Source organism: Hakea prostrata, chromosome 1, assembly GCF_041222555.1.
Source record: "Hakea prostrata isolate BN-2017 chromosome 1, UWA_Hpros_2, whole genome shotgun sequence".
In the NCBI taxonomy this organism is placed as follows: domain Eukaryota; kingdom Viridiplantae; phylum Streptophyta; class Magnoliopsida; order Proteales; family Proteaceae; genus Hakea; species Hakea prostrata.
Window position 1 is genome coordinate 23,442,569 of NC_142600.1, and position 14,557 is coordinate 23,457,125.

At 36.4% G+C, this 14,557-nt stretch overlaps 1 protein-coding gene and 1 pseudogene across 1 annotated transcript; one reads left to right on the forward strand and one right to left on the reverse strand.

Annotated features, from left to right (window-relative positions):
* Positions 1 to 343: 343 nt before the first annotated feature.
* Positions 344 to 4,407, forward strand: LOC149028355 (cyclic nucleotide-gated ion channel 4-like). The gene is made up of 7 exons (XM_089148270.1): positions 344 to 1,179; positions 1,282 to 1,497; positions 1,596 to 1,909; positions 2,172 to 2,280; positions 2,381 to 2,617; positions 3,542 to 3,628; positions 3,710 to 4,407. Exons 1-7 carry the CDS (start codon positions 568 to 570, stop codon positions 4,223 to 4,225), a joined length of 2,091 nt encoding a protein of 696 aa, XP_089004396.1. The 5' UTR covers positions 344 to 567; the 3' UTR covers positions 4,226 to 4,407.
* A 4,386-nt stretch (positions 4,408 to 8,793) lies between these two features.
* Positions 8,794 to 10,644, reverse strand: LOC149028356 (cytochrome P450 94A1 pseudogene; annotated as a pseudogene).
* Between the last annotated feature and the right edge of the window lie 3,913 nt (positions 10,645 to 14,557).

The window sequence follows — 14,557 nt, forward strand, 5'->3', positions numbered from 1 at the left end:
AAGTTGATTTGGAATGGTTAATTAAGTGAAGAATATATATTATATATGATTTGATTTCTTTTAATACCAATTCAGTTTGGATTTATATTTCAAAGCATCAAGACAACATGTTCCAAATAACAACATACATTTGAAGTTATACATATAAAACGCCCTTTTCCACTCCCATGTAATAACATCAATTTCTTTTTAGGTCGGATTGTGTATCATTATCATTGATTTGCAAACAAACAAAAGAAGGGAAGTTGCAAGGAAGCAGAGTTGATGTTGGAATTTCTTGCAGAGGCTTCTTCAATATTAAGCCTGAGAGAGACCTCATATCGACAGCTAGGTATCTTTACTAATTTATTTTCTGATCCTTAATTTGAGGTAGCTTTAAGTTGTGTTTAACTTTATGAAGCCTTTCCAGTTCTCCAATTATTGATTCTGCGGTGGACATATTAAGCCTTAATTTCTCCAACCTCCACATATATATATACCCAGCAAAGTACGATCGATTAAAGCAATCTCCAAGCTCATCTCTCTCTTTCTATCTGTCTTTGTGACTTGGTGATGTTCTGAGACGCCATGGCTAGTGATGAAGAAAGCTCACAGGCATCGGATACAGAAGAAGAAGATGAAGAAGAAGAAGAAGAGGAGGAGATAGGGTTGTATGGGTGTACAGACATACTGATGTTCAGCGCATGCGTGCCTGGTAGTGGAAGAACGAGGAGGAGCGACAGTGGAAGAGGATGGTTTATGGGGCGAGTGTTGAACCCACGAGCCAAGTGGGTTGAAGAGTGGAACCGTGTGTACCTGTTAGTCTGTGCAGCAGGTCTCCTCGTAGACCCTCTCTTCTTCTACCCAATCTCCATAAGCGAAAACTTTGTATGCATCTTCATAGATGGATGGTTCGCCATAACTGTCACTGCTCTTCGCTGTATGACAGACGCTTTACATGTCTGGAACATGTGGCTTCAGTTCAAGACGGCCAAGCTTCGTCACTTGTCATCTTCTCACTACAACAACATCACCGGAGAATATGATGATGGTGGAGATGAAACAGATTCAGAAGAAAGTCAAAGCCTTTGGCACCGCTCTACCTCCACCACCACCACCACCACCACAAGGACCACAGGTCCGGTTCATTCCAAGAAAGACTTCTTCCTCAGTCTCTTCGTCATTCTACCCATACCCCAGGTGATGTTTTCTTAATTTCCATACCATTTGTGCACTGTCACAATCATCATCCACAATGGCAAAAATGTTAACTTCGTTCTTCAAGTATCTATAAGGATGCAGGTTGTGCTATGGGTAGTGATTCCTTCACTGTTACACAAAGGATCAACGACGTTCGTGATGACAGTCATGCTGATAACATTTCTATTTCAATACCTTCCCAAGATCTGGCACTTCGTTCGCTTCCTTCGTCGAATGCGCTACCTTTCTGGTTACATCTTTGGCACTATTTGGTGGAGCTTTGCTCTTACCCTCATGGCCTACTTCGTTGCAGCCCATGTCAGTCGTACTTCTTCTCCTTTCTCACCAACATCATCACCCTTCAAAGTATTAGCTAACTCCACCAGGCACCATGCATCTCTGTTAATTGTTTGCAGGCAACAGGTGCATGTTGGTACTTGCTAGGCATCCAAAGAGCTGCCGAGTGCTTAGGAGAAGAATGCAGTTCCACTCCAGGCTGTGGACCGAGGATATTAGCATGTCAAGAACCCATTTACTATGGAACTGGCATGGTGATCAGAGACTCACTGAGATTGGCTTGGGGAGAAAACAGTCAAGTTAGATCTAACTGCATTGACAGCAGTAATAATTTTAATTATGGTGCTTATGCTTGGGGTGTTCAATTGTTCACAAATAGCAGTCGCTTGGAGAAGATACTGTTTCCCCTTTTCTGGGGCCTAATGACCCTCAGGTTAGTCTCTCTAAATTCTAACTTTTTTCTTCCATAGATTAGAACAACAAAATAAGCGCAATAATCATAACCTTATCTCAATCCTGAAAAAGAAGCGTAACAAAATCAATGAGAATGCTTCACCAATCAATTAGCATTTAGAAAAGGCATCTGGACTTAAAATTTATACTTAACCTTGACTTATTATACCTAAATATTTATCATGATTTGAAGTGGGATTTAACTTGTTGAATAATATATCATTCTTCTGTGTTGAAATCAGTACGTTTGGAAACCTGATTTGCTCAACTGAATGGCTGGAAATTCTTTTCAACATCATCGTCCTGTCAAGTGGCCTCCTTCTAGTGACCATGTTGATTGGAAATATCAAGGTAATGTTATGAAGTGTTCTTCACTAGAATCGAGTACCTGCTGATAGAAAATTGATTGACATGGAATTATTTAATTAGATCTTTGTGTTTGCGGAGGCAGAATTTTTTGAGTGGAATGACATCAAAAAAGCAAAAAAAGCAAACGGGTATAAGGATCATGGAGGGGTGGATGAAGAATAGACGATTGCCTCAGGAGTTTCGACAAAGGGTACGTCAATATGAGCGACAACGCTGGGTGGCAATGAGAGGAGTTGATGAAACTGAAATCATCCGAAACCTTCCTGAGGGCCTAAGGAGGGAAATCAAATACAATCTCTGTCGTGACCTAGTGAAGCAGGTAATACTTTAAAAGAAAAATATGTAAATCGACAATAAATATATATTTAATGGTTAATAACTTTAGAATCCAATTCTTTCCTATGGCACAATATTACAAGAAGTAATTTCACCATAAAGAAAAAATTCCCAGATCGTCTCCACCGGCGAGGCTGTCCCCCTTTGAGTTCGGATCATCTCCCCTGATAGAGTGCTCCCTGACGGCTATTGACCACAAATTATAGGAGGCCCACAGGATTAAGGTGCTAGGTTTTTAGTTAAATTTTATTATTATTATTATTATTTTTTATTTGTGGGTCTCACGTAGTTTGTGGTTGTAAAACCGTCGGGAGATGATCCACCCTTTCTCCCAGCCCTCTAGATGCAAACTAAAGTGCATAGAAGGCTGCAAGGGGAAGGAGGTATAGTGTTTCCTAGTGGAGAGGATTTGGATTAGATCTTCAGGTTTAGATCCTCTCCACCCAGGAGTCCGGATCTGCTGCCACCCCGTCGGGGAGCACAAACGACAGCTTTTCCACCCCAAAATACAGAGGGCACAGGGGTGGGTGATGGAATTTTTTTTAATTAATATTTTTCAGCTGTGAGGCCCACCGATTTTGTGGTGGTAAAACCGTCAGAGTGCTCCTCGACGGGGGTGATGATCCGGATTCTCCACCCAGGCCTTGTGTCAGGCTTTATGTCAGTGTGAGAGAATGATAGTAGGAACTGATTGGGAGGAACAGATTTCCCTATTAGATCTTCTACCAAGTAGGCCTGCATCGAATGGGCTGTATGCCCAACTTCCAAAACAAGTAAAATCCCTGTCTTGATCTAATGAAATCCCTGTCTTGATCTAATGAAGCAGGTAATACGTTTAAAATATATATATATATATATTGGTAATACCCATAACCCACTCATGTAAACTAAATTTTCATTTTTTCAGGTACCCTTATTTCAGCATATGGATGAGCTGGTACTGGAGAACATATGTGACCGCGTGAAGTCTCTGATACTTCCCAAGGGAGAAACAGTGAGTACTAGTAGAGCTGTTGATATCTGATTTTGATACGAATTGAATCAAATTATATTTACACAAACCACATATATACAGATAATAAGAGAAGGTGATCCAGTCCAAAGAATGATATTTGTTGTAAGGGGACATCTAGAAAGCAGCCAAGTTCTAAGAGATGGTGGGAAGAGTAGTTGCATGCTAGGACCTGGAAACTTCAGTGGAGATGAGCTTCTTTCATGGTGCCTCAGAAGACCATTGGTGGAACGTTTACCTTCTTCATCATCCACATTAGTTACACTCGGAACCACTGAAGCATTTGGACTTGAAGCAGAAGATGTGAAATATGTGACACAGCATTTCAGATACACTTTCGCTAACGAGAAACTAAGGAGAAGCACAAGGTACTATTCTACTGGATGGAGAACTTGGGCAGCTGTGGCTATTCAGTTAGCCTGGAGAAGGCACAGGCACAGGTTAACACTGATGTCCTTGTCTTTTACACGCCCACGAAAGCCTCTATCTCGTTGTTCTTCCTTGGGGGAAGAGAGGATGCGGCTCTATACAGCTTTGTTGGCATCCCCAAAACCCAACCAAGATGATTTCAGCTTTTGAGTTCTTGTACTAGTAATATATAGTTGCGAGTCTATGTCTTTTTTCATTCCATATCAAGATTATCTTATTGTGTGTGAGAATCATATATTATATTTCTTTGTAGACTGTAATATTTTCATATTAGAAAAAATGCTAGTTCCATTATAAATATGTAATGCATAACTTAATAGAAGAGTTGAACTTATCTTCTCCTAATTTTCTTATTTGTATTTAATATATCTTTTCTATTTTATAACAAGTGAATTATTAAAAATACGTTTGTAATTTGACAATTTACAAAGCCATAAAATCTGGTTGAATCCCTCAAGAAGACACCAATTCAAATTGTGGGCCTTCAATTTTGAGTATTGGGTCTTTCACTCACATTTCGTTGATGAAACGAATAAATTATAAGGTTATAGTAATCGTACAACAATATTTGATGATACATTGGTATCATTCGAATCTTGACAGGGAAACAACAAATTTTTTTTCTTTCTCCTTTGAAGGTCTCTTAATTTCTATACTTTTTTGGTTGCAGGTACAAGGTGACAACATTGTTATGTGATGTGTCAAAGAGGGCTGCATAGAGAGAGGTCAATTTGGGCTAAGACCTATTCCAAACCCATTTTTTGGCATGAGCTGAACGCAAGGCATGCCTTGACACCGACACCGTTAGTACATAGTTTCTCGATCACAATCATGAAAATTTTTGTCTCATGGCATGGAGCATGCTGTGCTGGGGACTGATATGATGATATCAACATCCAATTGCCTGTGTTAATAGCCAGAGCAAGGTGTACATATGTATTCTTTTTTTTTTGTCCAAAAGTAAGTTTATATAAAGCTCTCCAGCTGAAGGTGTACATTTGTATTCAGGGAGTAGTTGGTGACACTATTTAACTCGGAGTCATCTATATCTTGTTCTATTAGATATTCACCAAACAGGTAAAACTTGTTATGGACCATCGGAAGGGCATTGTCACATATAAGTGCGACATATCTCCATCTTTAGCTTCAGGATATCTTGCCTCCACCTTGAGTCTTGTTTGCTCTAATAAAAACAAGAGTTTTGGCAAAAAAAAAAAAAAAAGAGGCCTGCACCCACTTAAGTGGGTTAAATTACATGGTGCACACTTTACATTTTTTGTAAAATTACAAGTTACTCACGGTTAGTTTGAAACTAAAGTGACCATTTTACCCATAATGTATTGCTAAATATGATTTTTGTTTTTTATATTTAAGGATTATAAGTTTTTAAATTTACAAAAAGAAACCCTTGACTCCTACTATATTTTAAAGAGTGGGAGATATCTTGCCATCGCTGGATATTGTTGCCCAAAATTGTTATGCCCATAGAAGTGCTTATGGAAGTGGAGCAGGTTCATGAGCTATTCAAGGAACATCGGTTTGAGAAGAAGCACAGTTCAGATCTTCTCATGTGACTTCAGGTAACCATGAGCAATTTGATAGGGAAAAAAATGTAAATTTTAATTTTCCTATCCAATGTGAATGGTATTTCTTATTACTTTATGTTTTTGTTGTAATGGCAGATTCCCAATGAACCACTTTTGTCCCTTCCATAGGTTCTACTTTCGTTGGATTAATTCAATTTTGTTTTCAAGCGTTCGGATGTTCATTTTGATGGCTTTGAGAGGAGAAAGAAATTTGATCGTTTTTGGAACTCCGGAGATAGGGAATATTGGGAAGTGCCATGTCAGCATTGCCATATCAACCTCCATTAGTTTTGATGATAACAAATATAAAGTACTAATGTCTATACTGATTATATTTGTTCAGTTTAATATAAGAGCAAATTAACCTAATTCAACTCACTGAATGTTTAAGACCAAGTCAACACCTAACCAATTTTGAACAAGAAGTCTAAGTCAAGATGAGTATGAAAGATTGAAGCACAAAAGATTCAAAAATATCAAGTCAAGCTCTAGAAAGAAGACAAAAATATTTAGGACTTAAGATACTCCCATGTACACATATGTGTAATTGCACTCAATTGCATCAAAATCACATATATCATGTCATTAGACTGACCTATGACAAGTTAGGAGAGTGTATGAGATATAAGGTTGTTAGAAATTCCTATAAACCCCCTCAAGTCCTTATATTTTTCCTTGTTAGGCATTATGTGTTGTAGACAGTCGTTTGTTTGGTCACAAATGGCAGAGGAAAATTATGTCTGCCTGTCTGGTCACAGTGGCCCAGACGGAACTCTATTTAGTTAAAATCAAGCCTAACGGCTATATTTTAATGGCTACTTTTCAGTCGAAGTTTCGTCTGAATCAGATGACGATCCGTTTGGACTGAAGTTTCACAAAAATTTATATCCATTGGAAGGTTGGATCAAGCAATTGAATGTCATCTTTATAAGACCAACCAACCCTATTTGAGAACTACTACCTCGCCTATTGAGCTATTTACTCTCCCACAACTCTTAAGCTTGCAAATTTGTGAAGAGTTACTTGTTAATAGTTTTTATCCTCACTCAACTTTGAAGAACATATTAATGTTCTAAGCAAACTCATTGGAGTTAAGCTTGATGTGTACTAGAAGGCTATTAGTATTTCATTGGTAGTGCATCCATTTTCATTTGAGTATTCATTCTCATTGCATCACACTCATACAAGGGGTAAAGTGTCACACCCCTTATTAGGTAATATTCTTCATATCTTATATTGTGTTTGTTTAATTCTAGTTTAGTTTGACTAGAATTGGTTAAGGGTGTTCTTGTTATAGGATTAACAAAGATTGCAAAAGGTGCTCTTGTCTTATTGAACATAAGTTGTAAAGGTTTGATCTCTATCCACCATATTGAAAGAGAATCACAAGTGTAATACTCTCTTGAGGCTAAGATAAAGAGTGTGCGTAGATTTGTAAAGTCGGACCACTATAAAACCTTTGTTTTGTAGTTGATTGCACTATCTTAATTTCATTTGAATTTAAAATTAATCTTGTATTAGTAATTAAACCAAAAAATTAGGCAAATTCACTAGTTACAACCTATTCACCTTCCCCTCTAGGTTACTTTAATAGAAATATTCCATTGTCTTCACCTTGAAATTCCTATGCTAATAAGAGGGTTCACTAGTCTAAGAGCTTTTTTGTCTCTAAGCGGGAGTTTCCCAAAGGATTTAGGTTAGAAAGGGATCGTTTACAATCTATCTAGTGGAATTATGTTTAGATGAGCATATTTGATAATTTACTAACGATTGCACATTCAACATTTTGTGACACCATCTTCAAAGATCACTTCCTAAAAAGAAAGGGGAAGTTCTTGGTTCTAGTCTTTCAATTTGCCCCTCAATCACATGCACTTCACTTTCTCCCAACTCTACTAAAATTCTTGCATGATGGTCAAAAGAACCCAGAGACCAAAACTCTCGTGCGACACAATGAATACAAGCACTTGATCAATACTTTCTTATGGGTCATAATAGTTGAACCCTCTTATAAAATATGAAATACTTATGATAACATAGGAATTATTTAGTTTTTTTTTTTTTTTTAGGGGGACTAAAAGATAATGGCTTATGGGTAGATAGATTAAAAAAAAATTATACAAATTGAAGAGTCAAGAATACCCTCCAAAGTACCCACAATCACTTTGAAAAATCTTTTAGGTTATTATAAGTTCACAATGGTATTTCGTGAAACGTTGTCATTTGAATCTTGATCGACAACAACATTCTTTTTTTAAGGTACAAGTTGACAGTTTTGCTGAATAATGTGATGTGTAAAAATGGTTGCATAGATTGGGGCTTCGGAGAAATTAACATTTTAATTTCCATTTTTTGGCATTAACTGAGCACAAGGCATCATTTGACGGGTTCACATCATTTACAATTCTCACCCCTTGCAATTTCCAGTAATTCATATCTAGAATTGTGACACATGATAATCAATAATCTAATGTTTAAATTTTGAACCCAGTTAGGAATTGAATCTAATAAATTCTTAAATTTTCTTTCAATTTCATCTCTTCTATTTTCTTGAGGTTTAATTTTAGTAATTTTAGGAATTTAGATTCAGTTCCATGAACAATTGATTATTAATGGTCATGTGTCACAATCAAAAATATGAATTATAAAGAATTGCTGGATGTGAGAATCATAGAAGATGTGGACCTTGCATTAGAGCCCTGTTGCTTGCAAGCGTGATATCGTGGCCCATTTTCATTCCTTGACAGTATGATATCTTACCTGCACCATTATCTTTGCTTGTTCATCTTCTTATTATAATCTTTTTATACCAAAAAAGAAAAAAATCAATGCTTCGGATTTTTCTGAGAAGAAACTACACCAACTGGACGATATTACCTAACTCTCAGTAGTATTTAAATAGACCAAAGCATATTCAATTGTTCTGTTGTTGGCATCAATCTATCAATTTCGTGTTAAATTAACAAATCAACATTATCTATCTATCAACCACTCCAGCGTATATCAGAATCAAAGTTGACAATTACTTTTCTGCCGTTAAAAATAAAATAATTTCACTCGAAGGACTACGATATAAGAAATTATTATTTGGTCAATGCGAATTTGAGCTGGAAAACATATACATGTACGATAAATTGATTTTATAACTCCTGAATTGGTGTCTATTCATCTTTTGATGAGAAACAAACAATTGCACAATAGAAACAATATTATCTTTTATTACTTGTTGCTAAACAATTACAAGCAGAGATGTTATCGCACAAAAAGAAAAACAGAAATGTTATCTCTCACACTACAGAAATTTCGAATTTCTGTTTATGCCCTTAACAAGGGAAACAAAGCATTCGAAGCCCAAATTCATTAGTTAGTGGTCAGTGGAAGCAACCTTCCTCTTTTCAATTCTCACTGGAAAACCTCCTTTCATTTTGGAGGACAAGTAAGAAACAAAAAGTGGATCAAAGTCCTTTTCGGCCGGCACCACCCGATACTTCTGCATCACACCAACCACTATCCTCTGCATCTGCAAGAAAGCCATGTCTTTCCCCAAGCACACCCTGGGACCTGCTTGAAACACTGGATATGTGTATGGATCTTTTCCCACAAACTTCACCTTGTTGTCATCTTCCCTCTGAAGCCACCTCTCCGGTAGAAACTCCAGGCAGTCTTTCCCCCATATCTTCTCCATCCTCCCCATTGCATAAGGGAAGTATGTAACTCCCGCTCCCTTCTTCACAAAGGTACCGTCCGGCAGGTAATTGTCGGCCGCTGCGAATTTAGTGTCGTTGGGAACCGGAGGATACAACCTCATGGATTCACAGATGGCTGCATGGGTGTAAACTACGTGCTTCACATCGTCGTAATCAAGTGATTCTGGCTTATCCTTCAACTCCTTCATTAACTCCTCTTCAACACGAGGATTGCGATGCACTAGCAGGAAGAACCATATCAAGGCTGCGGATGTGGTATCCCGGCCAGCTAAGATAAAGCTGATCACCATATCAGCAGCAAAGCGTTCATCAGAGTGGCCAGAGTTCAAGATTCTTGAGAGGAGATCCTGTGTTTCTAGTGAAGATTTCTCTTCCAGTTCTCTTTTCTTTTCTCTCACTACCTTTGTTGCGAATTCACGGACGGTTGCATTGGCTTGTCGTAGACACTTCTCAGACCCAATATTAAGTGCCCTTTTAAGCTTCCAGAAAGGAGGGAATATGTAGTGAAACCTCTCGCTGCTCAATTGGGTTGCAGCTTCGAATGCTTCAGCGAATTCTGATTTGGGCTGTGGGAAAGACGGTGACAGGCACGCCGGGTCATACCCAAAAGCAATTCTGCAGATGTTATCGAACGTAAACCTCTGAAGGATGTCTTGCAGATCAAGAACATAATTATTTTCAGCAGCGTGGTCAAGTAGGGGAAGGAGACGGTCGAAGACCTCAGCTTCCACGACTGTTTCAATGAACTTGCGCAGAGATTTGGTGTTGAATTCATGGCTGGATATCTGTCTCTGAAACCTCCAGTTATCGGCATCAGCATTAAAGATGCCATCGCCAAGGAAGTTGGTGAGGGTGTCTCTGAAGAAGTCCCCTTTTGGGTAGAGATTGAATTCATTTTTGAGAATGTGTTGGACGTTGGCTGGGTTAGTGGTTACAAGCTGAAGATGGCCAAGAGGGCGGTTGAGAAGGATATTTCCATTGGGGCTATCTTGAAGAAGCTCCGTAGCCCATTGGTTGAATCGCTCTTGGTTAGCAGAAATAGCAATTGAGGAACCCAACAATGGGTATGACTTGGGGAATTTGGTGGATTGAGATGATGAAACTGAAGACGGAGACTTCTTCTTTAGCAGTTGAGTGAAGCTGGTTTTGATGAAGAAGATTAAGAGTGGGACAACAACTAGTAGAATAGAAAGTGAGAACTCAAGCTGAAACATGATGGATGAGATGTTATGAAGAACGCATGCAACTCTGGTTTCTGGATCAGTCCTCTGCATCATAGTAGTGAATTTATAGGCGTGAGATCTTTGACGAAGTATCAGTTCTTCACATTCAACTCAAAAATATTATATCTGTACAGTCTTAACTGACTGTTGACCATTGAAAACATCCCTTAATGATTAAAAAATTCAACGCAACGTAGCCATCAAGGCGTTTCCATCAGATTCTCTATGCTTGGATTCAAATCCCCATGGACCCCATTCATCCTCTATATATTACCAAATCAAAGCTGCCAAATCTAAGTAAACTATAAAATATATATAGATAGAACAGTTATCCTTGACTTTGAGGATGGAGTCAAGGTACACCAAAGCTGGTCCAAACGAACTTAAGTTCTAATTATATGAGTAAATCTGAGAATTTATTGGAGTATCACATTTCTTAAATTTTTATTTTCAACCTCATTTTGTAGATTACCACTAGAAAAAAATTAGAACTGATCCTTGACATGCACTTGCACTTAGACAGACTATTCACACCGACCACGGCCATGTCCTTAGCCCAGCACGGCGTGCTCATGTGATGTATATCCGGATCTCTGAGTAGTCCGCCATACCTACCTCTCCTCTAATACAATCTCACTTAGGAGCATTTAACATTAATACTAATATTAGTCAGCTTCCCACCGATGTGATGTGAGACTAAAATATATAAGATATTTAATTTTTTTTTTATAATATATAAGATATTTAATTACTTTGGATACATAGGATAGCTGGAAGGCCTTGAATTGAAATTTTCCCATCCACAAGATTCATAAAAAAAAAAATATATAAAAACTTTGATACAGAGAATTTGAACGACTTCTGAAACTTAAACATATATTATATTATTATTTTAAAAGAAAATCCAATACAGATCCATGATCTCAAGTCTCATCTCTTAGACAACTGAAACCATATGAGAATAGTATATCTCAAACTTGAAATACCTCCTTTCACCTTGTGTTTGTTGATACGGGTTTCTAAGCCTTTGGCTTGACTATTTCTGTGGGTTTGTAATGACCCCTACAACTGTATGATTGGATCATAAAGTTTAAATGAGAACCCTATACTTGACTGCAAGCATATCTTTAAGTACGGATCTAGACATTTTTTGAATGAAAAGTGCTATAATGTTGAATTTAACCAATCATAAAATATTAAAATACATATAACGCAGAAGACTATATTTTGTTTACCCTTCGCAATTGTAGCAGTGAACTATGGATGAGAATCTTTGACAAAATCAGCCAAGCTGTTATTTGCAGACTCCATTAAATTATCTTTGACTACTTATGGAGTACTTACAAAAAGTTATCATATCAAAAAGCAACTTAGTTCTAAGGGATTGCAAGATAAGGTCAATTATATTCATTCTTTTTAAATACAATAAATGTTTATAAAAAATGAATGTTTGACAAATATATATAATATGTATGTATGTATATAAAAGAAATGTTTGAGAAAATATTAGAGTACAGTCATAAATCTATGGAAAATGTATTCATTCTTGATTGTTCGATGCCACTTTCCAAGGTTTAGCCAATTTAGGTAATTATGGTCGGATTGTTCATTTTCACAATTTGGGGTAAACTGGTAAGTCTATTTTATTTTTCATTGAAGATGATTACGTGCTAACATTAGTATTAATGAGAATGAGAATACAAATTCCATTACAATCTCATCGGTAGTGTGTTGGCTAAAATGCCCTCAACAACCCCATTCTAAAGGATTATATAATTCGTAGAAGCTACTCGTGCACAGTTAGTCGATTTCAAATGCACTCGGTCAATTTTATCAATTCATTCACTATTGCCTTTGTTGAATATTTGAAGTTGTACGCAGATCACTACCCCGATGCTTGTTGCACAATAAATTGGTTTTAATCTATTGCAAAAGAACCAATGATGATAAGTGTAGTTTCATGGGAAAGAATCTGATTGCAAGCCGGAGTGCAATCATGTTCCAATGCCTTTAATAGCTTTTCGATTGAACTTTCATATTTTTATGTCTTCCAAGCAAGGTTTAAAGTAATACCATACGATACTAGTCAATAAGTATCCATATTTGACTCAATCGATACGATACATCTCGATACATGTCTCCATTAAATTACACTAAAATACATTAGCTATAGCGATACAATACTCGATATAGGACAATAAGTCTCTTACAATCACCTGACCAATACTATACTCAATACCGATACTATAAATCGTATTTCCAAGATTCTGAATGTCTGTTATGTAACTACAACTCAGCCAGTAGCCAAGTTTCATGCGATCTTGATACGAGTAACAAGTTTTTAAAATGGTTTTATTGATACAAACACAAAAAGTTGCTGTCCTGACACGGAAATCTGAATCCAATTAAATGCATCATCTCTATATTTTTTTGGAAAATGGGAGCTTATATTGATAGAGATAAATACAAATTACAAAATTTTACATTCTAAAATATGACCGGCCATTTGCATCACTACGGACAATGTCCTTCAAGGGAGCAGGAAGGCCTCCAGGGTCAAAGTGTATTTCATCAATAGAGTTTAGTAAACCTGCCAAGAAGTCAGTTGCATCATCTCTATATTATACAAGTCTCACTTCCATTCATTCCGAGATTTTTGAAAAAGCGTCTTGTAATAATGATCCATGGAATGGTGAAGGGACGAAAAAATCAACTTTGTTTTTTTGGGTAACAATGAAAAAATCCACTAGTCTTTTTTTTTTTTTTTTTGGCTATACTTTTCAGTTTCATTATGTCACGAAATTGGGGAAGATCTATATAATAATTTTGATTTTTGTTTTTCTTTCCCAATAAGCTTAGAAACTAGAAAGTATGATTATACTATACCCCATTTTAAAAAAAATTAAAAAAAAAAAAAAAAAGATGAATTCTTAAACAAGATAAAGGAGATAGAGAATGCAAAATGATAAAGATCCAGATTTTAACCTATCATGTCTCGTGAGTTTAAGTATCATCAACTTCACCTGGTCTTAGTAATTAGATCATGATATATTTAGCTTGCAAAGACATAGGTAGAAATTAAAGATAATTTTTTTTTTCTTGAATAAACATAAAAATTCAGCTTTGAAATGAGAGTAAAACATGTTTTGAGATCTTTCAACTTCAAAAACTTTCATAAAATTAGTATTAAACCAAACAATGTGGATTTTTATATAATTTTTTCTAAAAGAACTCATCATAGACCGTGGTGGAGCCACATAGGGGCCGGGGGCCCATTTTAAAAAAAAATTGATTGGTTCTCTATTTTTTTCTTTATTTTTACTCCACATGTGAAATACCATTCACCCCCCTCCTCTTTAATATTAAAAATAAAATTTTAATTTAAAAAATTACGGGTAAATAGATGTCATTCTTAATCATTATCCAACAGTTACCATTAAACCATACTTTTAAAGAACAAAAAGCTAAAACTTAATTAGAAACTAACTCATCCCCATAAATTTCTCCTTGTTTATTCTCTCATATTTCTATTCTTATTTATTCTCTTCTGTGTCTTTTTTATTTTATTTTATTTCCTATTGTTTCTCTCTTCTTTCTTCACACCTCCACAACAGAGGGCGTTGGTTCATGAATCCAGAGATTTGAATCTCGGATTCCATCGAGAATTATCCCGTTGGTTGTAGAAATCTATAGATTCAGAAATCTAGAGATTTACCTTTACACTAAAACGGAATCGAGATTTATGGGTAAGGGGTGAAATCTAGAGATTTCATAAAAGCTATATATTTGCACATTCACAAAAATCATGTCGATCAAATAGTTTTTTAGGATGAATCGACAGATTTCATTCCTCAGCCAAACATTTAATTTTATAAATTATAACTCCATAGATTTGAAATTTATAGATTTGAAATCTCTAGATATTTAAAATCTCCAAAATCATGTAACCAAACAGGCCTTTAAATA

Bases quoted from the DNA above. Each gene is read 5' to 3' on its own strand.
- LOC149028355 (XM_089148270.1), top strand. From the start codon at position 568: ATGGCTAGTGATGAAGAAAGCTCACAGGCATCGGATACAGAAGAAGAA. The intron at 1,180-1,281 runs GTGATGTTTTCT...ATAAGGATGCAG, and splicing joins TCATTCTACCCATACCCCAG to GTTGTGCTATGGGTAGTGAT. The intron at 2,281-2,380 runs GTAATGTTATGA...TTGCGGAGGCAG, and splicing joins TGTTGATTGGAAATATCAAG to AATTTTTTGAGTGGAATGAC.